This window comes from Salvelinus fontinalis, chromosome 1 (assembly GCF_029448725.1).
Source record: "Salvelinus fontinalis isolate EN_2023a chromosome 1, ASM2944872v1, whole genome shotgun sequence".
Taxonomy (NCBI): Eukaryota; Metazoa; Chordata; class Actinopteri; order Salmoniformes; family Salmonidae; genus Salvelinus; species Salvelinus fontinalis.
The window spans coordinates 22,649,977-22,675,738 of record NC_074665.1 but is presented as its reverse complement, the minus strand read 5'-3'; the positions used below and the strand labels follow the sequence as shown (position 1 = coordinate 22,675,738).

Here is a 25,762-nt window from a genome sequence, read left to right as displayed (position 1 = left end):
TTGTAGACAGGCTCCCTGACCTTTAGCCTACACCCCAACATGGAGCTCCTGTTTCCCAAACCGGTAAACAGAAGTTCTCTGCTCTGGAGTGATAAGCTAGCCCCTGAAACAGGATGTCTGTGTGATAGTGGGTGAATGTTTTTCCACTCCAGGACTGTACGTCTCTTGGCAAAGATCGTAGCAAGAACACGTTAAGCAGGCCAATATAAATTGATTGACCTATTGAATGACCTTTTCATGTCATTACCACTTCAACTACATCCATCATTATCATGCGAAACGAATGGCACGAAATCAATCAAAAATGCACCGACCTTATGACCTGCTGTAATGATAAGTTAATTTATTATTTCTTTCCAATAAGCTAAAGCCTGAGGTGAGTCCTGGCTTGGGGGTTGTCTAATCAGACTTGTTTACAGCATGGTAAGTACCATATCCAAGACCTAGTTTTATTGGTCAGTTATCTTTTCAGCATCTCTGCAGTAAGTCCCACACTATTTAATGATTGATTCCCTTATGTAACTGACAGGTGGGCTAGCCACAGGACGCTGACCACAATTTTCACAAAATCATCAGAAATTCATTATATAACTGACAGATTATCTACAGGTCGTTGAATAATGGGATGATTTTGCATATCGTCAACATTTATTTAGCCTTTCATAATATAAAATAAATGTCTTTATTTTGCGTTCAAGCCTCAGTTTTGGATTTACTCCTTTTTTCGACAGTGTGCTGGGCTCAATCTCTTCCAGCCTTTCATAATATGACATTTTTTTATTTCTTATTTTTTAAATGTGTTTTTTGAAACTGGCCAAAAAGTGGGCTTAGTAAGTTGGTACACGTGACTCTTTTAGTTCCTATCTTATCCATTTCATGGACTTACAATGACAACTTACTGTATTACAAGTAAAACATTGGATTTTGCATTTCAATAGAGAAAAGCAAAAGCAATGCGGTTGTCCACACATGCCCCTGGTTGGCATGTTTTGCCACAAACTATAGTGTAGGCTATTTGTTAGGTTTTAATGTGAATTCCACTGGTCAATCGTAAATTTTGCATTTTTGTCTCCATGCTGTTTCAGGGTGAGCGACACAGACACTGATTGACTTTTGTTTTTACCCCTCCTTTGTACTTGTTTGTATGGTCTCTCCTGTTAGTGCTGTACAACCCTCCCAAACTCCCCTGTCCTGTTGTGTTTTATTACACATGTGCAAGGTTCAAAGATCAGGTTGTGCATGCCTTTGGGTGGTGGGTCCCTCTGGTATAAAAACAACCAGCAGACTCTTACATAGCTACAGTGCACTCCTTCTGCAACACATCTCACATTGGCTTCCTAGACGGACAGTTCACTCGGGACAGTTGGAAAATGGAGGCAGTTACGGATGCCTTTCAGGGCTATGGGGTGAGCACCACTAATTACCTCCAGACCAACTATAAGGACTCCCAGGGTTTGTTCCTGTGGGTGTCCTGGGCTGCTGACCTCAGGAACACCTTCTTCATCTTCTTCCCCCTCTGGTTCCACCTGCGGGAGTCGGTGGGTATCAAACTCATCTGGGTGGCAGTGATCGGAGACTGGCTCAACCTGGTCTTCAAGTGGTGAGTCCAGCTGAGCTTATATACTGCTGTTATGTACGGTTTGAGTGTGTTATGAAGTCATTATATAGGTACCCTTCAAATAAATGCTTACTGGGATACCAATTTAGAACTTGATCAAATGTGTCCCTTCGGCTTCAAATGTAGGTGTGAATGTCTGTGTGTGTGCACTGTCCCTGTCAATTTAATAAAATAAAATGTGATAATTAAATTCCCTGCATCAGTCTAAGTGGCTTGTGCTTTCCTTCCAGGATTCTGTTTGGCGAGAGGCCGTATTGGTGGGTTCATGAAACACCTTACTACAGCAATACCACTGCACCTCACATTGAACAATACCCCATGACCTGTGAGACTGGCCCAGGTAAGAAGCATCACTTTACTTCCATTTATTTTTTCCCATAATGCCTTATATGAAATATATATGCTGCGATTCAGTGAATATAGCAAACACTTTATCATTTTCATGATGTTGATAATATTCATGTTTTAGAATCCTGTACCGTATTGTTGGGTTTTCATTTTACTTGAATAAAGTGCTATGACCATAGACTGAAGTATGCCTTTCTCTGGTAGGCAGTCCCTCTGGCCACGCTATGGGAGCCGCAAGCGTCTACTACACGCTGGTCACCTCCATCCTAGCCATCATGCTGACCAAGAAGAAGACGAGATCTTCCACCAAGGGCATGTAAGTTCCAGAGCATTCAACCCCTCCTTCTCTTGTCCTCAATTATCTTATCCTTGTTTACTATTTTTAGTTCAGTTCTTATCAATGTTCTCTGCCGCACCGTAGCTGATGATTTACCATGAAAACTAACTTTTAGTTGTCGAAGGGAAGGGGATGTGCCAGAGTGCATTCGAGTTGTTTTGTTGTGAAACCGTATCCAAATTGAAATGGGAAATTGACAAAGAAAGCAACAGTCTATTTAAACTGATTACATGTGCAGTGGTAGAAGCCTACTCACCTGTAGTGTCACACACGTTTAGTGGTATTTGAGGTTTCTTGTACACTATTGTAGCAGCCAGACAGATTTCAAAACGCCTATAGACGTATTTGCTGACGATTCCTCGCCCTCTCCCCCTTGTCTGGGCAGGTATCTGCGGGGCACTCTGTGGGCATTCTTCTGGGCAGTCCAGGTGTGTGTCTGTCTCTCCAGAGTCTTCATTGCTGCCCACTTCCCCCACCAAGTCGTCTGTGGAGTCATCACAGGTCAGTATAAAGCCCTTATAACAACCCCCATAACTATGACACAAAATGTGCAGATTGTTCAACTACACGATGCTAATATGACGTCTATTTGATTTCCAGGTATGGCTGTGGCCGAGGCCTTCAACAGAACCCAATGGATCTACGGAGCCAGTCTGAAGAAGTACTTCTACACCACCGTCTTCCTGCTCTCCTTCGCTGTGGGATTCTACGTGCTGCTGAAGGCTCTGGGCGTGGACCTGCTGTGGACCCTGGCGAAAGCCCAGAAGTGGTGTGTGAGGGCTGAATGGGTCCACATGGACTCCACTCCCTTCGCCAGCCTCCTGCGCAACATGGGCACCCTGTTTGGCCTGGGCCTGGGCGTGCACTCGCCCCTCTACACCGAGAGCAAGAAGAACAGCAGCACCCCCTTCAGGGTGGGATGTATCATTACCTCGCTGCTCCTGCTGCACCTCTTTGACTCCTTCAAGCCCCCCACGCACACCGCCGCCCTCTTCTACCTTCTGTCTTTCTGTAAGAGCGCCACTGTCCCCCTGGCAACCGTGAGCATCATCCCCTATTGTATGTCAGGAGCGTTGAGCAGCGTACAGAGCAAGAAGCATCTGTGAAGTCGTTGACATCTGACGCACTTGGACTTATGTATACGGAGCTCACTCCAGAATTGAACAGTGTTCACTGGTGCTTCAATCCTTAATCATTCCATATATTGACATTCTTTCCAAATAGATGAACAATCTATTGTGGTCTTTGTCTACCATACATACGTTCATCCAGTCACACACTGTAAATGTCTTATTTTCCTATATACGCATAGTGTGGACACTGAAATGAAAGAACTATCCAGCGTATTACTCAGAGGCAATTAAGACACTGATTTAATTGTATAAAAAATGATAATTTAGAAGTAGTTCAGTGCAAACTCAGGAGCCCAGAAAGTGAATATTTCCTTGCAGCTGCTTTGACTTATCTTTTTTTTTTTTTTTTTTAAATGAGGTTAAAGCAAACTAAAGTCCAGGAGAACATGAGCCCAAAACTTTAGTGGCCTGCTTTACAGTGTGTTCTAAGAAAGTAATGTATAACAATGTTCATATTTGTTTTGTAACTGTGTTTTTCCTGTAAAATATTTTTGCAAATTGTCAGATATTTATAATAAAAATCTTTCAAATACATCACTGACCATGTGCTATTTATCTAACACTACTAAACATACTGTTAGGTATCAGTTCAGACACATTCAACATTGTTTGTTTCCTATCATTAATGACACAAATAACTGATAAACCATAAGCAAGTCCACAAAAAATTAGAAAATGCAGCAGTGGTAAAATGACCATTTTTATTTAACTAGGCAAGTCAGTTAAGAACAAATTCTTATTTACAATGACAGCCTAGGAACACTGGGTTACCTGCCTTGATCAGGGGCAGAATAACAGATTTTTACCTTGTCAGCTCGGGGACTCGATCTAGCAACCTTTCAGTTACTGGCCCAACAGTAACCACTAGGCTACCTGCTGCACAATCATGACATGATTTTCAAACCCCAAAATCAGCGGCTAACAATGTGAGCCAAACCAATTGTCATCAACCATACAGATCCTTCAGCAACAGAAAATGTGAAATACGTTTGTAGCGGTTGATAAAAAAAATGTTATACTGCAAATCAATTCTGACATTTCAAAGTGGAAATAACAAGGTTTAGAAGCCTTTGTAAAGCTCAAATACACTAAGTTTGCATTCCTGCAACAGGGTGATCAAATGAAGATCCTACATCTGTATATGGAACCCTGGACTTTGGCCTCACGCTCACTGATCACACAGGTTCACACGTCACACAGCCGTCACTCCCTGCAAATACGTAGAACTGACAGCCTTGGCTGAACCATCAATATTTGACTGGCAAGTTAATTGACAAGGTCGGTCCTTCTTTTGGTTATGCAACTGCAGACCAAATGAAAATGACTGTCCAAATGTATATACTTTCCTTTGATTTATTGAAGGTGAAATATACAAAATAAAAAAAATAAAAATAGACTGATAAGCACAGAACAAATACAATTTAAAAGGATATCTTCAAACACATTCAAAATGAATGCAATGTTAAATCATTAATTACATGGGTGTGCTTCCTTAGTCCAACATGTTAATTTTGCCATTTCCCCTAACTTATATTCATGAATATATCTAATATTCTTATTCATAATATATACAACTCCCTGATTTAGACTGTACACTGTGGTCATCTCTGAGGTCAGAAGTATCGTTGCTTAGCAAAGCACAGGTAGACTTTTCCTGAAATGAATCTGGTCCTGGATGCAGCTCTGCAGTTGTCACTAGCTGGCACTGTCAAAGTCATAAAATCTGATTTTAACCTTAATGCCTAACCCTTGCCTTAAATTAAGACCATTTAGCCAATTTTTGTTTTCATTAAATGATACGATATAGCCAAAAAAGTAAAAATGTACACCGAGTGTACAAAACATTAGGAACGCATGCTCTTCCCATGACAGACTGACCAGGTGAATCGAATCAAATTTTACTTGTCACATAAAAACAAAATACTGCAAAGTTGCCTAAGCGCTAGAAGCACGGCAGCCCCATCTGTCGGCGCTATTTTCAGGTGAACGCTATGATGCCTTATCGATTTCTCCTGTTAAATCCACTTCAATCAGTGTAGATGAAGAGCAGGAGACACGTTTAAGAAGTATTTTTCAGCCTTGAGACATGGATTGTGTATGTGTGCCATTCAGAGGGTGAATTGACAGGACAAAAGATTTAAGTGCCTTTGAACGGGGGATATGGTAGTAGGTCCCAATGCAGAGCCCCTTCAGTGGGTCAAGAACGGCAATGCTGCTGTGTTTTTCACACGCAACAGTTTCCTGTGTGCATCCACCACCCAAAGGACATCCAGACAACTTGACAACTGTGGGAAGCATTGGAGTCAACATGGGCCAGCATCCCTGTGGAACGCTTTCGACACCTTGTAGAGGCTATTCTGAGGGCAAAAGGGGGGGTGCAACTGAATATTAGGAAGGTGTTCTTAATGTTTTGTACACTCCATGTATACAGGTCCTTGATTTAGACTGTACACCGAGGTCAGAAGTATCATTACTTAGCAAAGCACAGGTTGGAATTTATTGTGATGTATTTTGCAGAGTTCTGCAGTGGTCACTAGCAGGCACAGCCACAAAGTCATCAAATCTGATTTTAAAACCTAACCACACTGCTAACCCGAACCTTAAATTAAGACCAAAATGCTCATTTTTGTTTTCATTAATTTTACAATATAGCCTATTTTGACTATGTAGCTGGCCTATCTAGCGGAATAAATGTCAACCTGCTAGCAAAGCTGGTCGAGAACTGCAGAGTCACCTATGTTGCGGTCATCATGTGCTTGAGTTTCTGGCGGGGGGGTATATACACTCCAGTCATCCATTACTGCTCGTTCTTGCAGTGTTCCTGTATTAGGGTCTCCACCTCCCCTCGGCGTGCCATGCTGTTTACTTTGCCCTGGAAGCGCCCGTTCTTCCCAGCCCCTTTGCCCTGGAGCATCTCCAGCACTCTGCAATACAGACACAGCACCAAGTTGTTATACATTTCAGACAAAGTCTTTGGTCTGAGTTTGAAATACTGACTATTTAGGGACATTGCCTAGTTTATTCTGCAGAATAAGAACCCACTTTACATTTAGTCGAAACACAAAACATCCAAGCGCCTGAACAGGAGCCAATCAAATGGATTTCCTAATGCCGAGCCCATTCAGTTCTTACCGTGGTCCCAGTTCAGACACTTTCCCACTGGGTCCTGCCAGCAGGAACAGCCCTGGTCCTTTCTCCTCTCCAACAGTCAGAAAAACCAGCGTCTCCTACGAGACAAAAAAAAACAGGAGTGATAATGGTATATTAGGTATTCATAACACAACACCTCTTCATTTCCAATGTAGTCAATCATGGTACAACGCTACTTACAGTAAACCTTAGATGCATTTCACTAAAGAATATTAGACACGGAACACAAAGAGTAATAATCTTACCTCAGTGCCTATTTCATTGGCTATGATGCTCATGAACTCGTTGTCACCCTCCTTCCTAAACAGAGAAAAAATGATCTTGACTATTTTAATAAACTGATGAAAACGTTCAATGACAGATTATCAGGCAAGTCATATCATCTGTCCATCAAAAAATAGAAGGAAAAATATGTTTTTACTGTTACATACACTGGATAGGTGCAGTGAAATGACTTGTTATTGCAGTCAGCCATAGAACCACAGCGACCCTGAAGCAAATGAGTGTCAAGTGCCTTGCTCCAGGGCACATCCACAGATTTTTCACCTTGTTGGCTCGGGTATTCGAACCAGCGAACTTTCTGTTACTGGCCCAATGCTCTAACTGCTAGGCTACCTGCCGTACTCTATGTGGAGAGACCCTCACTTGTGTAAGGTAAAGAAGTTGCCCCTCTCTGGGTTGCACTTGAAGTTCTGGGCTATTAGAACAGCCATGTCTCTCAGTAGGCCCAGGTTACTCTGTCAAATGAAAACAGTTTGTTTAATGATTAAATTGAAGGCAGAATAGGGGAATTTCAGAGCAACAGAAGGTTTTCAATAGCTCACTTTCTGTAGCCCCTTAACAGTCTTCTGGATCTTGTCCACTGTATCAACATGATCATCTGGTCCCGTTCTGTCAAACACAGTCCAATCAAGTGTTACAGACTTTATTTCTTAACATCGATTGCATTTTAAAATCACTATATATAATTTATAGCACATTAGGTTCTTGCCACATTCAGCATTGCCTCACAGAACTCACTTGAGGAGGGATACCAGTGAGCGTTCTGTGCTGTAGCTTTTCTCAGCATACTTCAGGACCCGATTTCCCACTAGAAATAACAAATTAGTTTTGTTCTTCTTCCCTTTCTCAGTCCCCAGGAGTTTTATGACCTAAAACACAGATTCAAATCTGTCAAAAAGTGAGAGAAGCGTTACATCCATAAAGCCATATTAAGCCACATTAAAAATACAAGAGGTGAGCTGCATAGCATCATATATTGAACCCATCAGCAAAGTAGGAGGGGAGGCGGTGTGGTTAGGACATAAACTTAACCCCATACTGTAAAGGTGACAGTGTTTGACAGTTGTGTACGGTCTGGAGGTTCCACCTGTAAGTGACTGAGGTTGGACACGTGGGTCCCACAGCACATGTTGACGTCAATGCCCTCGATGTCGATGATCCGGATAGGCCCCGCTGCGTCGTCCGGGAGACCGCGACTCCTCACCTAGTAGATATACAACACGACGAGTTAAAATATACAGTAGTCATTTCACACAGCACATGGGTTAATACGTCACAAGGGAAGTCAACACAGCTTTGGCAAGACTGGAAACCTTGGGACAATAAGGTTCTATCGGCGCAAAGCATAGTTCTGAGATATTGAGCATCGAAGTTCTCACATCCCCAGAACTGTTTTGTAGTGAATTCTTTCATTACCCATTAAGGTCCTCACTTTAATTTTTTTTTTTTTTTTTTTTTTTTAAAGGTACCAAAAAGAGTATAGAAATCCTAATTTTTTTTTTAGGGGGGGGTTCAATCGCAGATAGAACGTTATGGCTCTCAAATGTCAATCTACCATAAGGTCACAGAATTTTTAAATTATTTCAATAAAAACTAGACATTTAATGATTAAATAATGAGAATACCTTTCCGTCTTCCTAAAAAAATCAAATATATGAATTCATGTTCATCACACATTTGTTGAAGTGATAGTTACCTAAAATGACAAATACACTATATCCAACGGATAACTAGCAACATTGCTAAAGCTTAGCTAGGGATGAGTAAACATATATACATTTTCTGGTCTCTGACACCAAAAGTAAACTATACTTGCTAGTAATCAATAAAATGTGGTAAGTTTGTAAATTTAGTGAAATACCCCTTCCATGGAGGTTTTCATATTGTTATAGAACAAGAGAAAAACAGCAATGCCTCTCCCAAGGGCCTTAAGCATGTTTAAGGCACCTGTATTTGTTTTTACCATAGATCTTCTTCCCAAAAAGTGGTGGAAAAAAATCTAAGTAACAGAAAAAGAGGACCAGAACCTATGATATGAATAATCAAGGACTTGGGACTACATGTTTAAATCTGCAAAATGTACAGTCCATTCGTAAAAAAGTATTCAGACCCCTTGACTTTCCACTTTGTTACATTAGTCTTACTCTAAAATGGAAGAAATAGTTTTTCCCACTCACCCCACACACACTACCCCATAATGACAAAGAAAAAAAAAGAACACAGACCCTTTACTCAGTACTTTGTTGAAGCACCTTTGGCAGCGATTACATGGTATGACACTACAGGCACACCTTTATTTGGGGAGTTTCTCCCCAAGCTCAGTCAGGTTGAATGGGGAGCGTCACTGCACAGCTATTTTCAGGTCTCTCTAGAGATGTTCGATCAGCAAGCCACTCCTGCATTGTCTTGGCTGTGTGCTTAGGGTCGTTGTCCTGTTGGAAGGTGCATCGTCGCCCCCAGTCCTGAGCGCTCTGGAGCAGGTTTTCATTAAGGATCTCGCTGTACTTTGCTCCGTTCATCTTTCCCTCACCCCTGACTAGTCTCCCAGTCCCTGCCTCTGAAAAACATCCCCTCATCATGATGCTGCCACCACGCTTCACCGTAGGGATGGTGCCAGGTTTCCTCCAGACGTGACGCTTGGCATTCTGGCCTAAGAGTTCAATCTTGGTTTCAGACCAGAGAATCTTGTTTCTCATGGTCAGAGTCAGAGTCCTTTAGGTGCCTCTTGGCAAACTCCAAGTGGGCTGTCATGTGCCTTTTACTGAGGAGTGCCTTCCGCCTAGCAACCCTAACATAAAAGGCCTGATTGGTGGAGTGCTGCAGAGATGGTTGTCCTTCTGGAAGGTTCTCTCATCTCCACAGAGGAACTCTGGAGCTCTGTCAGATTGACCACCGGGCTCTTGATCACCTCACTAACCAAGCTCCTTCTCCCCCGATTACTCAGTTTTGCAGGGCGGCCAGCTCTAGGAAGAGTCTTGGTGGTGCCAAACTTCTTCCGTTTAAGAATGATGGAGGCCACTGTTCTTGGGGACCTTCAATGCTGCAAACATTTTTTTGGTACCCTTCCACAGATCTGTGGCAACACAATCCTGTCTTGGCGCTCCACGGACAATTCCTTCAACCTCATTGCTTGGTTTTTGCTCTGATATCAAATCAAACTTTATTTATCATCACAGGTGCCGAATACAAGATCCTTATCGTGAAATAATAACAATAACGAGGCTATATACAGGGGGTATCGGAACCGAGTCAGTGAGCAGGTGCCATACCAGGTGGTGATGCAACCAGTTGAATCCAAGTTGTAGAAACATCAAGGATGATCAATGAAAACAGAATGCACCGGAGCTGAATTTAGAGTCTCATAACAAAGGGTCTGAATAATTATATAAATAAGGTATCCGTTTTTTCTTTTTAATACATTTGCAAACATTTCTAAAAACCTGTTTTCACTTTGTCACTATGGGGTATTGTGGGTAGATTGATGAGGGGGAAAAAAGTATTTAATCCATTTTAGAATAAGGCTGTAACGTAACAAAATGTGGGAGAAGTCAAGGGGTCTGAATACTTTCCGAATGCACTGTATAGTTTTGAAATAAGTATTTTTCAAGTCCCAGATCTCAGAACTGTTTTGTGATGTCTTGGTCTTTAATGATTCAATTAGTATATCACCTTACATACATTATTTTGATTGACAACCCAGCATTGTGTGATTGGAACAGATAGAACCTCATAGCACCAAGTTAAAAGGTGTTTACGCAGATAGAACCTTTATGTTTCTTTCATTGTAATCCCCCCCCCCCCCCAAAAAAAAAATCTGACATGCACTACATGACCAAAAGTATGTAGACACCTGCTCGTCGAACATCTCATTCCAAAATCACGGGCATTAATATTGAGTTGGTCCCCCTTTGCTGCTGTAACAGCCTCCACTCTTCTGGGAAGGCTCTCTACTAGATTTTGAAACATTGCTGTGGGGACTTGCTTCCATTAAGCCACAATAGCATTTGTGAGGTACTGATGTTGGGCGATTAGGCCTGGATCGCAGTCGGCGTTCCAATTCATCCCAAAGGTGTTCAGTGGAGTTGAGGTCAGGGCTCTGTGCAGGCCAGTCAAGTTCTTCCACACCAATCTTGACAAACCATTTCTGTATGTACCTCGCTTTGTGGACGGGGGCATTGTCATTAGGATTCCACCTTTCCCAAACTGTTGCCACAAAGTTGGAAGCACATAATTGTCTAGAATGTCATTGTATGCTGTAGTGTTAAGATTTCCCTCCACTAAAGGGCCAGCTCTAGCAGGGCAGAAATTTGAGGAACTGACTTGTTAGAAAGGTGGAATCCTATGACGGTGCCACGCTGAGCTCTTCAATAAGGCCATTCTACTGCCAATTTTTGTCTATGGAAATTGCATGACTGTGTGCTCTATTTTTACACGTCAACAACGGGTGTGGCTGAAATAGAAGAATCCATTAATTTGAAGGGGTGTCCACATACTTTTGTATATATAGTGTACCTCACATGTAAAGGACCACAAATACAGCAACTACGCAATAACACATTTTTACCAAAACGTCAGATAGAAACGTATAGTCCCAAAAGCGACGTGAAATATGGAGAAATAGTGCATAGTGACATAGCCGCCTGTATTGTATTATTACTGACAATCTTTTCTCTGGTGCATGTCTTTGTGTTTACTCGATATGAATGATGCCCACCTGTTCCAATGCAGGGTCATTTAAGGAGAGGACCTGAACAGCGACGGGAACATGAGCACGTATCTTCTCATTGACTGCTGCCTCGAGGGCCTCCATCTGGGCAGGCTTCATGGAGGGAGTGTCCAGCTCTATGGTGCTGCGCTGACGCCCCAACTCCCTAGAACATGCCAATTAAAGAGAAAGATTGATGCAAAAAATGCTAACTTCACTTAATGGTCATGTTAAAAAGGAAATTATGTAGCTAGTAACCAAAGCATTACTTTTTTTGTACAAAATGCAGGCACTGAAATCAATGTGCTTCCTGCATGCTTACCAGGATGTGGTCTTGTACCCAAACATGGATTCTGCAATAGCTGTGATTAGATGTTGCCCTAAGGACAAGGTAAAAACAAGTCAGGATTTATGCAACGGTACCTTCAAGTAGGCTATACTGAACGCACCGCTTAATCGTACTGCATAAATACATGTCATTGTTTCTGAGAAGCTGAATTGTACAGTTTTGCACTGCACATACGGTAAATCCTGTCTGTGCTCTTACCTGAGTGTTGCTGCATGTGGTCAAACCTCCGCTCCCAGTCCACCTTCAGCTGCACCTCCTGGCCCACCTCTAGAGCTGAACTCACAAAGTGCACAGCCTCAGCTCCCTGCCTCGTCACCCGCAGCACCGGCACATCTCCAATCAGCCCGTGGTCATCTGGCTGGTGATCGAAGATACTAAGTGTAAGCCTGCGTCCTACCACTTACAGCACACCACAACACCCCATCCTTTTCTCACCAGAAAGAGAGGGGTAGTTCAGTGAACATTTTGGCTTTCCTGTACTTACCTGACCACCTCCCTCAGGAAACAATATGGTGTCTTGGAGCTTGACATTGAAGCCTTTAACGGTTTCTTTCTTCCCATTGATTTCTTGTTTCATTTCACCAGTAGAGCAAGCCACCACTGAGGTGACAAACTGCAGAGAGAAAGACAATTTGCAACATTATGATGACAGTCAGTTGAAAACACCTAATTTATGCCAAGGAAAAATGTACCCAGTCAGTGACTCTGGCATTTGGAAACACATTTAGCTCGAACAACAGCTTGTAGTAGCACAGACAGAAGGAGCTTGGTAGCACAGATATCTTGGTTTAATTCAGTTTCTTTGGTAGTAGCTATTTCATAAATCAAGAGAGCTATGAAAGAAACAGCGACCATGGCTGTTCGGGCTTGAAAACAGGACTACATTCAATTTCATGAAGCAGAAAAACTTGCATTAGGATCATAAACAAACAGACCCATGTCAGTTAAATCCGGTCTATGCCAGCTAGCTAGCTGTTAGCTAGCTTGATTTCAAATCAAAATCAGTCACACGCACAAAAAGCAACAGATGTAGACCTTACAGTGAAACGCTTACTAACAGGCCCTTAACCAACAATGCAGTTCATGAAAGAGTTAAGAAAATATTTACTAAATAAACTAAAGTAAAAAACAAAACAAGTAACAATACATTTACATAACAATAACGAGGCTATATACAGGTGTTACCGGTACCGAGTGAATGTGCGGGGTACAGGTTAGTCGAGGTAATTTGTAAAGTGACTATACATAGATAATAAACAGCAAGTCGCGGCAGTGTAAAAACAAAGGGGGGGTCACTGTAAATAGTCCGGGTGACCCTTTAGTTGTTTAGCAGTCTTATGGCTTGGGGGCAGAAGCTGTTAAGGAGCCTTTTGTTCCGAGACTTGGCGCTCAGGCACCACTTGCCGTGCGGTAGCAGAGAGAACAGTCTATGACTTGGGTGACTGGAGTATTTGGCCATTTTTTGGGGCTTCCTCTGACACCACCAAGGACATAGGTCATGGATATCAGGAAGCTTGGCCCCAGTGATCTACTGTGCCGTACGCACGACCCTCTGTAGCGCCTTACAGTCAGATGCCAAGCAGTTGCTTTCAATTGTGCAGCTGTACAACCTTTTGATGATCTGGGGACACATGCCAAAACTTTTCAGTCTCTTGAGGGGGAAAGGTGTTGTCGTTCCCTCTTCACAACTGTCTTGGTGTGTTTGGACCATGATAGTTTGTTGGTGATGTTGACACCAAGGAACTTGAAACTCTCAACCCGCTCCACTTCAGTCCTGTCAATGGGGGCCTGTTCGGCCCTCCTTTTCCTGTATTCCACGATGAGCTCCTTTATCTTGCTCACATTAAGAGAGAGGTTGTTGTCCTGGCACCACACTGCCAGGTCTCTGACCACCTCCCTATAGGCTGTCTCATCATTGTCGATGATCAGGCCTACCACTGTTGTGTCATCAGCAAACTTAATGATGAAGTTGGAGTCGTGCTTGGCCACACAGCCGTGGGTGAACAAGGAGTACAGGAGTGGACTAAGCACGCACCCCTAAGGGGCCCCAGTGTTGAGGATCAGCGTGGCAGATGTGTTGTTGCCTACCCTTACCACCTGGGGGCAACCCGTCAGGAAGTCCAGGATCAAGATGCAGAGGGGGGGGGGGTGTTTAGTCCCAGGATCCTTAGCTTAGTGATGAGCTTGGTGGGCACCATGGTGTTGAACGCTGAACTGTAGTAAATGAACAGGATTCTCACATAGGTGTTCCTTTTGTCCAGGTGGGAAAGGGCAGTGTGGAGTGCAATTGAGATTGCATTCTGTGGCTCTGTTGGGGCGGTATGCGAATTGGAGTGGGTCTATGTCCTGGTAATTCGTCTGGCCCCGCGGCTTTGTGAATGTTGACCTGTTTAAAAGGTCTTGCTTACATCGGCTACGGAGAGCGTGATCACACAGTCGTCCGGAAAAGCTGGTGCTCTCATGCATGCTTCAGTGTTGGTTGCCTCTAAGCGAGCATAAAAAAAAGGCATTTAGCTCGTCTGGTAGGTTCGCGTCACTGGGAAGCTCGGTTTCCCTTTGTACTAATAGTAATAGTTATCAAGCCCTGCCACATCCGACGAGCATCAGAGCCGGTGTAGAAGGATTCAATCTTAGTCCTCTATTGACGCTTTGCCTATTTGATGGTTCGTCTGAGGGTATAGTGGGAATTATTATAAGTGTCCGGATTAGTGTCCCAATCCTTGAAAGCGGAAGCTCTAGCCTTTAGCTAGGTGCGGATGTTGCCTGTAATCCATTGCTTCTGATTGGGAAATGTATGTACTTATACTGTGGGGACGATGTCGTCAATGCACTTATTGATGAAGCCGGTGACTGAGGTGGTATACTCCTCGATGCCATTGGATGAATTGCGGAACATATTCCAGTCTGTGATAGCAAAGCAGTCCTGTAGCGTAGCATCCGCGTCACCACTTACGTATTGAGCGAGTCACTGGTACTTCCTACTTTAGTTTTTGCTTGTATGCAGGAATCAAGGGGATAGAATTACAGTCAAATTTGTTTTCCCCTGCTTGCACATCCTGTTAGAAATGAGGTAAAACAGATTTAAGTTAGCCTGCATTAAAGTGCCCGGTCACTAGGCGCACCGTTTCTGGATGAGCATTTTCTTGTTTGCTTATGGCCTTATAAAGCTCGTTGAGTGCGGTCTTTGCGCAAGCATCAGTTTATGGTGGTAAATAGACAGCTATGAATATTTTTTTAAATATTTATTTAACTAGGCAAGTCAGTTAAGAACAAATTCTTATTTAAACTCGGGCGACGCTGGGCCAATTGTGCGCCACCCTAAGGGACTTCCAATCACGGCCGGTTATGATACAGCCTTGAATCGAACCAGGGTCTGTAGTGCCACCTCTAGCGCTGAGAAGCAGTGCCTTAAACCACTGCGCCACTCGGGAGCCTGAGTAGATGAGAACTCTCTTGGTAGATAGTGTGGTCTACAGCTTATCATGAGGTATTCTACCTCAGGCGAGCAAAACCTTGAGACTTCTTTAATATTGGACATCACGCACCAGCACTTATTGACAAATAGACACACACCCCTGCCCCTCATCTTACCATTAGTAGCTGCTCTGTCCTGCCGAAACACAAGAGAAACAAGCCAGCTCTATATTATCCATGTCGTCATTTAGCCAAGTGTTGGTGAAACATAAGGTATTTAAGCAGTAAGGCCCGAGGGTGTGGTGTACCACGGCAAAGGGATGTTCTTACGCACGACGCAACATGGAGTGGTGGACACAGCCCTTAGCAGTGGTATATTGGTCATATATCACGAACCCCAGAGGTGCCCTATTGCTATTATAAACTGGTTAACAACGTAATTAGAGCAGTAAAAATACATGTTTTGTCAAACCCTTGGTATACGGGCTGATATTCCACGGCTGTCAGCCAATGAGCAATCAGGGCTCGAACCACCCAGTTTAAATAATACAGTTATTAATGTCCGTTGGTAGGGTAGTCTTAAATCGTAGATCGTACAGTTTGTTTTCCAATGATTGCACGTTGGCCAATAATACCGAGGGTAGTGGTGGTTTACCTACTTGTCCGGGGAATTTTTACAAGGCACCCCGCCCTCCTCCCCCTTTCTTCAAGCTGATGATGGGGATTTGGGCCTTGTCTCGACAAATCAGTATATCCTTCGCGACTCATTAAAGAAAACAAATATTCGTCCAGTTCGTGGTGAGTAATCGCTGTTTTGATGTCCAGGGGCACTTTTCAGTCATAAGAGACGGTAACAGCAACATTACGTACAAAATTAGTCACAAACAATGCGGGGGGAAAAAACAATAACAGAGGTGGTTAGGAGCCCGTAAACCGGCAGCCATCCCTTATTGTGTGACTAACGTGCTTTTTGATTGACATTTCATCATGGCATTGGAAGACTAGATATCGTGTAAACAATATTTCACTCTGCCTGTCAACTACTAACGTTAACTAAAGTAGGCTACACACACAAAGAGATTACAATTTACTGTAACAACGTTAACTAGCTAGCTGTCATGTCGGCTCGGATCATTTCAGCTAACAGTAAGTAGCAAGCTCCTGATTGTACCTGCTCTTAAAAAAAAGCACAAGGTAGACAAATGTTACTCTCTCTCCCTCATACCTCTTGCATGTAACAGTCCCTTTGACACTGAAACGCCATTGAAATCAATTTAAATTAATGTAATAAATCCACAGTACAACTATGCAGGAGCTCACTAGCCCAGAACTTGTTGAAATCACTTCAAGTTGAAAGGTGCAGGCCAATATGGCGACCGAACTGGAGTATGTGCAGAGATATTAAAGAAACGAAGAGATAGGAATCCCTTTAGGCTATCAATGGAGGACCTTATAAGGCCCCAAACAGCAGAATGTCCACAAAAAGCGTTCACGTTGTCATGCTGCGTCACGCGGTTGCTATTTGGTGTTTTTGACAAATTAGTCAACTTGCATCTCAGAAAATAGTGAGAGTTGTAATTTGTAAAAAGATGTGTAATTCATGGTAATGTTGTTTTTAGGAGCTGGCTCCCAAATGACTCCCATTCACTCCTTGAAGGAGAGCCCTCCTTGTCTCAATATACCAGAATGCACCACGAGGCCCTTTGACGACGCATAGTCTACGTCCACAATGGGTGTTAATACGATCTCAATGGAGTTTCCTATCTCCTCAAAGGTGTCTCTAGTATCAGTGAGTGGGTGTGTTGAAAGGAGTGGATCAGCTAAGTGGGTAGATGTTTTTGTCACTCAATATCGTTTTGCGTCGCTGATTGGGCTACACCACGAGACGATACATCTGCGACCAGTGCACTGGTGTTGTATCGATGTGTCTGAAAGTAGGCGTTGCAAAATAAGTGGGTGGCTCACAAGCGATGGGTTTAACATCAGCGCTCTATTATTGGTTGGCCCGGCCATAGCTAGGTGCACAGCGGGTCAGTTTAATTTTTAAATAGCAGTTTAAGACAGATAACGTGGCAGGTAAGGACAATTCATGTAGAAGGTTAGGATAATTAACGTGGCAAGTTAGGAGAATGGCTTAGCGAAAATGCGACAGTTGTCAACAATATCTGGGTGACAGTCACAGTAAACACGCACATACAACTCATGAAGCAACAGTACACCCATTATCAATAATTTTAATAAAAAAGAAACAACCGTCAGTTTACAACTGTAAATGTACAATTACAAAAACAAAAGTCCAAACTCTCGCTGGAATTTAGCATGAGGTAGTTGCTTGGTAAGAAACTGAAGAAAAAACCCATAGCTCAATCAAAACCGTCTAACCAGCAGAGTGCTTTCGACACCTACTTTCCACAAGCCCCAATAGCAAACAACTGCAGCTTGCAAATCGGGGCGTTCCTCCCTCTAGAATTCCATTAGTTATTTAATGAACACCCCCTCCCCTGTGTGCTAGTTAGCTAGCACACAGGGTTGCCCCCGTCTCCCACATGCTGCATAATGGAGAAAACCATTGCCGACAGGCACGGCCGAAGGACACTCTAGCGATAGTCCCGCCTCCCGCTAGCACAGCAGGCGGGAGGCTGGGACGACACTGTGTACTTGTTAGTGTAACAGTATAGCTTCCGTCCCTCTCCTCACCCCTACCTATTCTCGAACCAGGGATCCTCTGCACACATAGACAACAGTCACCCTTGAAGCATCGTTACCCATCACTCCACAAAAGCTACAGCCCTTGCGGAGCAAGGGAAACAACTACTTCAAGGTCTCAGAGCGAGTGACGTCACTGATTGACACACCATAAGCACGCACCCCGCTAACTAGCTAGCCATTTCACACCGGTTACATTCACTCCCCTTTTGACTTCCTCCTTTTCTGCAGCAACCAGTGATACGGGTCAACAGCATCAATGTAACAGTTTTGCTTCCATCCCTCTCCTCACCCCTACCTGGCCTCGAACCAGGGACCCTCTGTACACATCGACAACAGTCACCCTTGAAGCATCGTTACCTATCGACTCCACATAATCTGCAAGGGAAACAACTACTTCAAGGTCTCAGAGCGAGTGACGTCACTGATTGAAATGCTATTAGCGCACACCCCGCTAACTAGCTAGCCATTTCACACCGGTTACACTAGCTTGATAGTTAGTGACACCATGTGCTAGCTAGCACACAGTGTCGCCCCCGTCTGCTGTGTACCGGAGTCCTCCTTAGGGCTAGCTGGCTAAGCTAGCACACAGTGTCCTTCACACCTGCCTGCCGAACACCTGCCCTTAGCATCATTAACAGAAAACAGTTTCTGACAGGCCACAGTCTAACGGTGTATGGCTAGCTATCGTTGTGGCCCCGACCATTAACGTCCCCTACTGTACTGGACTGTCCCCGCTTCCCGCTTGTCCTATCTTAGAAATTTACCAAAATAAGTATGAAGAGAGGTTGCTGCAGATTGCCCACCGAACAGAGCAGACATGCCTAAAAGTCTGTTCGAAAGAATGTACAAGAACATTTTGGGGAAACGTGACGTTCAGTAAAAGCCGTTTCACAACATAGCAAACGTTCAAACGAAATGAACGCACTCCAGTAGCTAGCTAGCTTGTCAAATTAATGTGATGGAAAATGTTGTCTGAAGAGAAAGCCTTGAATTGTACATCTTGTCTCATACAATCATTGATTCCTGTAGGTGCTGGGTAGAGATGATCATGACCCCCTCAGACCTTTAAAAAAAAAAAAAAAATCACCTTTATTTAACCAGGTAGGCTAGTTGAGAACAAGTTCTCATTTGCAACTGCGACCTGGCCAAGATAAAGCATAGCAGTGTGAACAGACAACAACACAGAGTTACACATGGAGTAAACAATAAACAAGTCAATAACATGGTAGAAAAAAGAGAATCTATATACAATGTGTGCAAAAGGCATGAGGTAGGAAATAAATCGAATAATTACAATTTAGCAGATTAACACTGGAGTGATAAATCATCAGATGATCATGTGCAAGAAGAGATACTGGTGTGCAAAAGAGCAGAAAAGTAAATAAATAAAAGCAGTATGGGGGTGAGGTAGGTAAATTGGGTGGGTAGTTTACAGATGGACTATGTACAGCTGCAGCGATCGGTTAGCTGCTCGGATAGCAGATTTTTAAAGTTGTTGAGGGAGATAAAAGTCTCCAACTTCAGAGATTTTTGCAATTCGTTCCAGTCGCAGGCAGCAGAGAACTGGAAGGAAAGGCGTCCAAATGAGGTTTTGACTTTAGGGATGATCAGTGAGATACACCTGCTGGAGCTCGTGCTACGGGTGGGTGTAGCCATCGTGACCAGTGAACTGAGATAAGGCGGCACTTTACCTAGCAAAGCCTTGTAGATGACCTGGAGCCAGTGGGTCTGACGACGAACATGTAGCGAGGGCCAGCCGACTAGGGCATACAGGTCGCAGTGGTGGGTCGTATAAGGTGCTTTAGTAACAAAACGGATGGCACTTAATTATGAATTAATTATGAATAATGAATAAGCTAAATCATGCAAATATAACTTGTCTGTGAAAGCAGTATATAAGAGAACTAACGGGACTGCCCCGGCAGAGCTCCAGACTGACGTGTACTATGGTGCATTAAGTTTGTTGGAACCTCTCCAGCTTGCTGATAATAAAGAATGATTCATTTAATATTGACTTCAGGTGTCCCTGATGGTAATTTCCATGACATTAACATAAATTGTTGCATTTTAGATAACCTTAACCATTTTCCTAACCTTAACCTAATTCTCCTAACCTGCTACGTTAATGCTCCTAACCTGCTGCTTAAGTTCTACTAACCTGCTACGAAAAGTTAATTCTGACGTTAATTTGACAAAAGCTGGATCCCTTCTAGCCATGACCAACTAAGTTAGCAACTGTAGTATTTCCAATTTTCAGCTTCTGCATTCAAAATAAAAGCTGCTGAAATACTTTCCCCACGAGAATGGGTTCTTGCATTTATTGAGACAACTTATGGAAATGCACTGAAATTAAAAGTATCCAGGTAATACTATATTCATCCACTTTAGCTATTTAAATAATATGAATATGTAGCAATGTCCCACATTTTGTAGGCCTCTGGTGTGTGACTGTTGTGTGACTTTCTTCCACAACTTTGAGTCTATTTGTATTCCAATTTTGACCAATAATAAGCATATTGACAATAAGTTCTTCAACCCTATTTAAAAATGGCAAGTGAGGCAGCTATCAGTTTCTGTCTGTCTTCTGGCAAGCTTTTCATTTCCCTCCCCCATCTTCTTGAGTCACAGAAGGTGGGGTGGTCCTGGAGTGAAAACTGAAAATGCCCCTTCTTTCCAGAGAGTTCCACTACAGCCTATAGGGATAGGGAAGTGGAGGGGGGAGGGGATATGTACCCCTAGCAGCTGATACCAGCTGATCTAAAAATAGTGCAGGTCCTAGTAGATAGACTGCTAACTATTCTGAATAGGTTACTTGCTTTCTCAGTCAACTTCAAAAGAACCATAAACGTCCAGGAGCATATTATCTCCCTAGAAACAACAAAGTACCAACAAGATGGCCATGTTACCAAAAAACCTTCCCAGACCAGAGGAGTGGTATGTATTGCTAAGAAGCAGTTTTCTAATTTGACAGACTAGGTTTATACACTAGCGCTGTAAAATGAAGTTTCCAGGTCTCTTATCCCATGTGCTTTTAGCCAGTTGGTAGATCCCTTGTAAATTGGGCATGTAATGCAAATGAAAATACATTTTGTTACATTATAATAAAATGGTATTTAGTGATTAGTCTGTTAACATATGCAATATAACAATATTTTAATGATGATTTGTTTGTTTTTATCGATAGTCAAGGAGCACAGACTCTATGGTATGACAAGAAGAAATATTTGGCCATTAACTTCATGGTGCAAAACCCCAAGGATGTTGAGGTTGATATTCAGGATACCTATATAGTTTTAAGGTGAGTTTGATCAATTTACAACCCTAAAGTGTGTGATCTAGCAAGTTCTATTAGTCTAAATAGTGTCTAAATTGTGTGTGTGTGTGTGTGTGTGTGTATGTCTATGTGTGTGTGTGTAAGTGTGTGTGAATGTGCATGTGTGTGATTTCACAAACAGGCCTGTGTTATCACTATAATGACTGTACATTGCTCTTATAAATAGTATATGTTAATATTGCAAAGTGTTGCATTATAGCCTACGTTTAATGACATTGTATGTCTCTGTGGATTTGTGTCTATGACAGTTGCAAAGACGTTGATGACAACAACATGTACAATCACATTTACTTCTACGACAAAGTAATTAAATTCGTAAGGATCCACTTTTTTTTCTCATATCAAAGTTATTTTGCTCCTCACAACTAACATAGAAAACACTATGCTTCAGTATTCAGCACTGTAATGTATTAAAAACCAGATACAAGTTACAGAGCATTATGGATACTGTACATCACTGTGTATTTCTCTAACAGGACTCTCAAGTGAAAATCTATGATCGCAGTATCCACATCTTGATCAGGAAGGTTAAAGAAAATGTAGCATGGCCTCGTCTTCAGAAAGATGCCAATCTCAAGGTACTGGAACATTTGGTCTCCCGCTGAGAATAGTTAAGAGCAATGTAAGGGTGGACAAATGCTTCATGTGTTAAAGGTAGACTCAGCAATATGACATCATCATAAACAGTGGGGCGACAAAGACGATTTGTGCCCTCCCTTGGGGCATGCTCACACTGGAAAGAGACAATTGTCTTGGTTGATTCAAATGATGTTATTGCTGACTTCTGAAAACAGAAAGCCACCATGCGATGCTATGAAGCTGTCATATTAGAGTCTATCTTCTACCAGAAAGAATGTCTATCAACATGTTCCCTCTCTTCCATCATTATTATGTCCCTTGTAGCCAAATTGGTTGGCTGTAGACTTCGAAAACTGGAGAGACTGGGCGAACGAAGAGGATGAGGGAATGGCGGAGTACGAACAATATGCGGAAGTAAGTGTAACTCTGCCAAATAGGCTTATGTCTATGTTTAAAGGTTTGCCATCTTACGGAGTGTGACTTTAATTCATGGTTTTCCATTTCAGATGATTCAGGATTTAGGGACCAAGAAAGGAGAGCCACCTGCGATGGATGATCTTGATGATCTGGTTAGTACAGCAAGAATATACCTCCAACTCACCTAAAAGCATTCTCCAACAGTCCTTATTAGTGGCATATTTATTAGCCTACTTCACACTTGTCTTTGTCAGCAAGTAAAGCGAGTTGATAAAATGAGTTTCATCTTTTCACAGAGTGATTGAACATTTCTGAAGAGAGCCTTTTTCTGCATTGGACGTGGTGGACGTGGATTGAGTCATCAAAGCCATGTCGATGGACTCTGTGTATTTCGTGATGATGGTTTGCTATGAATGTGATGTGAATGAATGCTGTGTATTGCTAAATGTGTTTTCACTGGTGATGTTTTCTGTGTAATTTAAAATGTTTTATTGAATGTGTTATTTATTAAATCAACTGAAGCAGGGGCATCATGCACCCCAAAAATCTGAGGTGGTACAAAGAACAGGATGGCTGGGGGGTGGTGGCCATAAGTTGGAAAATTGTGCATATTTCAAACATCTGAAATAGATTTCCCCTGCTATTTAGAGCCATATTCATTGTTCTTAATTGTTTGTAAAATATATGTATTTTTTTCCTGCATATCTAAGCTAAAATCTGGGTAAAAGATTGAAAGGAATGAGAGTCTTATTCAGTACATTTACAGTTATTGCTTATTTTTATAGTCTACCAACTTTTCCTGCAGGCATGCCTATAGGCATGCAGATAGTTGGACAAGCTAGCTACTTGATTGATAGCCTGAAATGGCCTCTCGGTAGCTAGTTGGGAGATTGGGAACCTATCTGGGCTAGCTAAAGACAACTCTATAAAATTGCTTTGTGACTAGTAGTATTACCTTTTACTGCAGTGGGCTAAATCAAGGTCACATAGAGTATTTCTTGGTCGTCTTAAACAAATCTACTTTGAAATAGAAGTATACACCTCACACACATGGTTATGAGCTTCAAAAAAAGAAGACACCTGTTCCATGTCAGATATTGAGTTGACATTTTTAACATTTTGAGTTTGCATCCCAATATTGCACTTTATATACATCACAGAAGACTGAAATATAACAAAATGGTTTGACATAGAAACACCAGATTTTTGGTATTATTTTTAATTTTTAAGTTGAGTAATTTTGAAATTCCCAAAATATTTAACGTCCACCCATGTGGCCACTAGAGGGCGCTTTGGTCATACAACTGCAGAAAAGGGTCTACAAACAGGGCAGATTTAAGAGGGCACGTGCCCCTGTGCCCCCTATGGGCATGACGCCTCTGAACTGAAGTCTTGTTTATACTTAACTGTTATGTAGTAATCTAGAATATTGAAGCTTGAAATGTAACGGCCACATCACACCCTATAGGCCAAACAGTACATTCATTAATTTACTTAATCAATGAAATCTATATTTGAAAGTCAAACCTTTTGGATAAAAGCTGTGCACTATAAACTTTTGTATACTGCTATACTGCTTAATTTTTTTGTTGCTCAAAACAACTTTTGTCTGTACATAAGTTACAAAATAGTTCTCTAAAGAGGGTGAATTCTCATTGCAGAAACAATAAATATTGGGGCGAGCACATCAATCTGGTCCACACAGATTCTTTTCAGTGTGTAAAAAAAATACAGGTCACCAAATCATTTGGCCAGGGAAAACATTTTTGAACACACATTTCATGATCTGACATAACGGTATCCTACCTTTTGGGCTTTACATTGGAGATTTGCCATTTATTTCATGATTCTAGGTCGATTTTTAAGCATTTTCAACGAAGAGCCATTTGGGAGCCAAATGAGCCTCTCTTTTATGTGAATGGAGCCAAAACAGCCGGCTCACCGAAAAGACTCGGAATGCCCATCACACCTAATACCAGTAGGGGGCATTATGGCACCCATATGGTGTGCACTCTGAAAATGTTATTTTATGGACATGGCCTGTGTGTACAACATATCAAGGGCTAATAACACATCCAATGCTAATTGTATTAATAGTCAGACATTGTTGGGTAAGTCATCGGTTTTACATATTGTAACACTATATGGGCCACCATGTTTGAGTGGATATACACTTTTAAACTAAAGACTCTCGACAAGCAAGAACAAATCAATAATTCTTGTGATTGAAAAGCAGCCCATTCCATAAGAGACATTTAGATTGCTGTTTGAATTTTTATTCATTTTTGATACATTCAGAGCCTTGTTTTGAAAGAGTTCAATCCGTTTAATCTGTGTCTCATTAGGACACAATCTAAACTGATTGCAATCCCCTATTGCATAGCTTTAAGTGGGTTCAAAAACAAGTATTAGTGAAGTACTCAAATCAAACTTTATTTGTTATTTGTCACAATACAACAGGTGTAGAATACAACCTTATCGTGAAATGCTTACTTGCAAGCCCTTAACCAACAATGCAGCTCGAGGGTTTAGAATATATTTACCAACTAAACTACAGTAATAAATAAAAAGTAACACAATAAAATAACAATAACGAGGCTCTATACATCGTGTACCGAGTCAATGTGAGGGGGTACAGGTTAGTCAAGGAAATTTGTACATGTAGGTAGGGGTAAAGTGACTAATTGTAGATCATAAACAATGAGTAGCAGCATACTTTGAAAAAGTGACAACACTTTCAGAGTCTCTCTTTTCCCAATTAGCCGACAACGACTGTTCAGAATCCATGGCTACATTGCACTAATCTTATGGACATACAGGTCATTCATTGTGGCTGTTAAGGAATGGTAATTCTACGTTCAGATAGCTGTGTTCAGTGACGTGTATTCATGGATGCCAAGGGAAGCCAGGCTTCCCCCAAAAAAGGACCAAGAAAGAAAACAAAAACATACTAAATAATGTATCTTTTGTCTCTCTGTGTTTTATAAATTTCTTTCAATTCACAAGAGGCTGAATGTAACTCACCGGAGAAAATGTCCAAGCGAACAGAACAGCGACCCTCTGTCTATGTATTTGACCTTTATTTAACTAGGCAAGTCAGTTAAGAACAAATTCTTATTTTCAATGACGGCCTAGTGGGTTAACTGCCTTGTTCAGGGGCAAAACTACAGATTTTGACTTGTAGTTTTACTTAATTCTCAGTACTGGCCAATGATTATAACGGCAATTCTGATCCGACCATAAATGCATACACTGTGCTCCTTGCCTGAGAAGATGGAAGTTCGATATGTAGCTAGATGTAGTAGGCTAATGTTAAGTAGCTGGCTTATAGTTGCCCATGAAAGGAAGTTAGGCTAGCGAGCAAGTATTTTAGCCAGGTATCCTAGG

General features: G+C 42.1%; 3 protein-coding genes across 8 annotated transcripts; 2 read left to right on the top strand and 1 right to left on the bottom strand.

The window, feature by feature from the left end:
* The first annotated feature begins 56 nt into the window (after positions 1 to 56).
* Positions 57 to 3,970, top strand: LOC129841000 (glucose-6-phosphatase catalytic subunit 1-like). Its single transcript, XM_055909126.1, has 5 exons — positions 57 to 1,600; positions 1,849 to 1,958; positions 2,171 to 2,282; positions 2,689 to 2,804; positions 2,904 to 3,970. Exons 1-5 carry the CDS (start codon positions 1,371 to 1,373, stop codon positions 3,407 to 3,409), a joined length of 1,074 nt encoding a protein of 357 aa, XP_055765101.1. The 5' UTR covers positions 57 to 1,370; the 3' UTR covers positions 3,410 to 3,970.
* Positions 3,765 to 16,923, bottom strand: aarsd1 (alanyl-tRNA synthetase domain containing 1). 2 transcript variants are annotated; one of them, XM_055908932.1, is made up of 12 exons: positions 16,562 to 16,923; positions 12,407 to 12,535; positions 12,121 to 12,280; positions 11,896 to 11,953; positions 11,583 to 11,739; positions 7,956 to 8,072; positions 7,607 to 7,737; positions 7,411 to 7,477; positions 7,232 to 7,323; positions 6,832 to 6,886; positions 6,569 to 6,663; positions 3,765 to 6,360 (listed from the first exon to the last, which is right to left on the bottom strand). In XM_055908932.1, exons 1-12 carry the CDS (start codon positions 16,598 to 16,600, stop codon positions 6,234 to 6,236), a joined length of 1,227 nt encoding a protein of 408 aa, XP_055764907.1. In that variant the 5' UTR covers positions 16,601 to 16,923; the 3' UTR covers positions 3,765 to 6,233. The 2 variants fall into 2 exon arrangements, with proteins under 2 accessions (XP_055764907.1, XP_055764977.1); XM_055909002.1 differs by lacking the exon at positions 16,562 to 16,923 and adding an exon at positions 15,996 to 16,084.
* On the top strand, positions 16,045 to 23,946 carry LOC129841154 (putative protein PTGES3L). Of its 5 annotated transcripts, none has more exons than XM_055909490.1 (8): positions 16,045 to 16,134; positions 20,918 to 20,979; positions 21,230 to 21,343; positions 21,628 to 21,694; positions 21,856 to 21,957; positions 22,283 to 22,372; positions 22,465 to 22,527; positions 22,672 to 23,946. In XM_055909490.1, exons 2-8 carry the CDS (start codon positions 20,939 to 20,941, stop codon positions 22,678 to 22,680), a joined length of 486 nt encoding a protein of 161 aa, XP_055765465.1. In that variant the 5' UTR covers positions 16,045 to 16,134; positions 20,918 to 20,938; the 3' UTR covers positions 22,681 to 23,946. The 5 variants fall into 5 exon arrangements, with proteins under 5 accessions (XP_055765465.1, XP_055765384.1, XP_055765546.1 ...); XM_055909409.1 differs by having other exon boundaries at positions 16,046 to 16,134; positions 20,870 to 20,979; XM_055909571.1 differs by having other exon boundaries at positions 16,046 to 16,134; positions 20,853 to 20,979; positions 21,628 to 21,682.
* Positions 23,947 to 25,762: the final 1,816 nt, after the last annotated feature.

Bases quoted from the DNA above. Each gene is read 5' to 3' on its own strand.
- LOC129841000 (XM_055909126.1), top strand. From the start codon at position 1,371: ATGGAGGCAGTTACGGATGCCTTTCAGGGCTATGGGGTGAGCACCACT. The intron at 1,601-1,848 runs GTGAGTCCAGCT...CTTTCCTTCCAG, and splicing joins CTCAACCTGGTCTTCAAGTG to GATTCTGTTTGGCGAGAGGC. The intron at 2,283-2,688 runs GTAAGTTCCAGA...TTGTCTGGGCAG, and splicing joins AGATCTTCCACCAAGGGCAT to GTATCTGCGGGGCACTCTGT.
- aarsd1 (XM_055908932.1), bottom strand. From the start codon at position 16,600: ATGGCGTTTCAGTGTCAAAGGGACTGTTACATGCAAGAG. The intron at 11,740-11,895 runs GTAAGCATGCAG...GGCATGTTCTAG, and splicing joins GGGTACAAGACCACATCCTG to GGAGTTGGGGCGTCAGCGCA. The intron at 6,664-6,831 runs GTAAGATTATTA...TTTGTCTCGTAG, and splicing joins CCAATGAAATAGGCACTGAG to GAGACGCTGGTTTTTCTGAC.
- LOC129841154 (XM_055909490.1), top strand. From the start codon at position 20,939: ATGGCCATGTTACCAAAAAACCTTCCCAGACCAGAGGAGTG. The intron at 20,980-21,229 runs GTATGTATTGCT...TTTTATCGATAG, and splicing joins CTTCCCAGACCAGAGGAGTG to TCAAGGAGCACAGACTCTAT. The intron at 21,958-22,282 runs GTACTGGAACAT...TGTCCCTTGTAG, and splicing joins AGAAAGATGCCAATCTCAAG to CCAAATTGGTTGGCTGTAGA.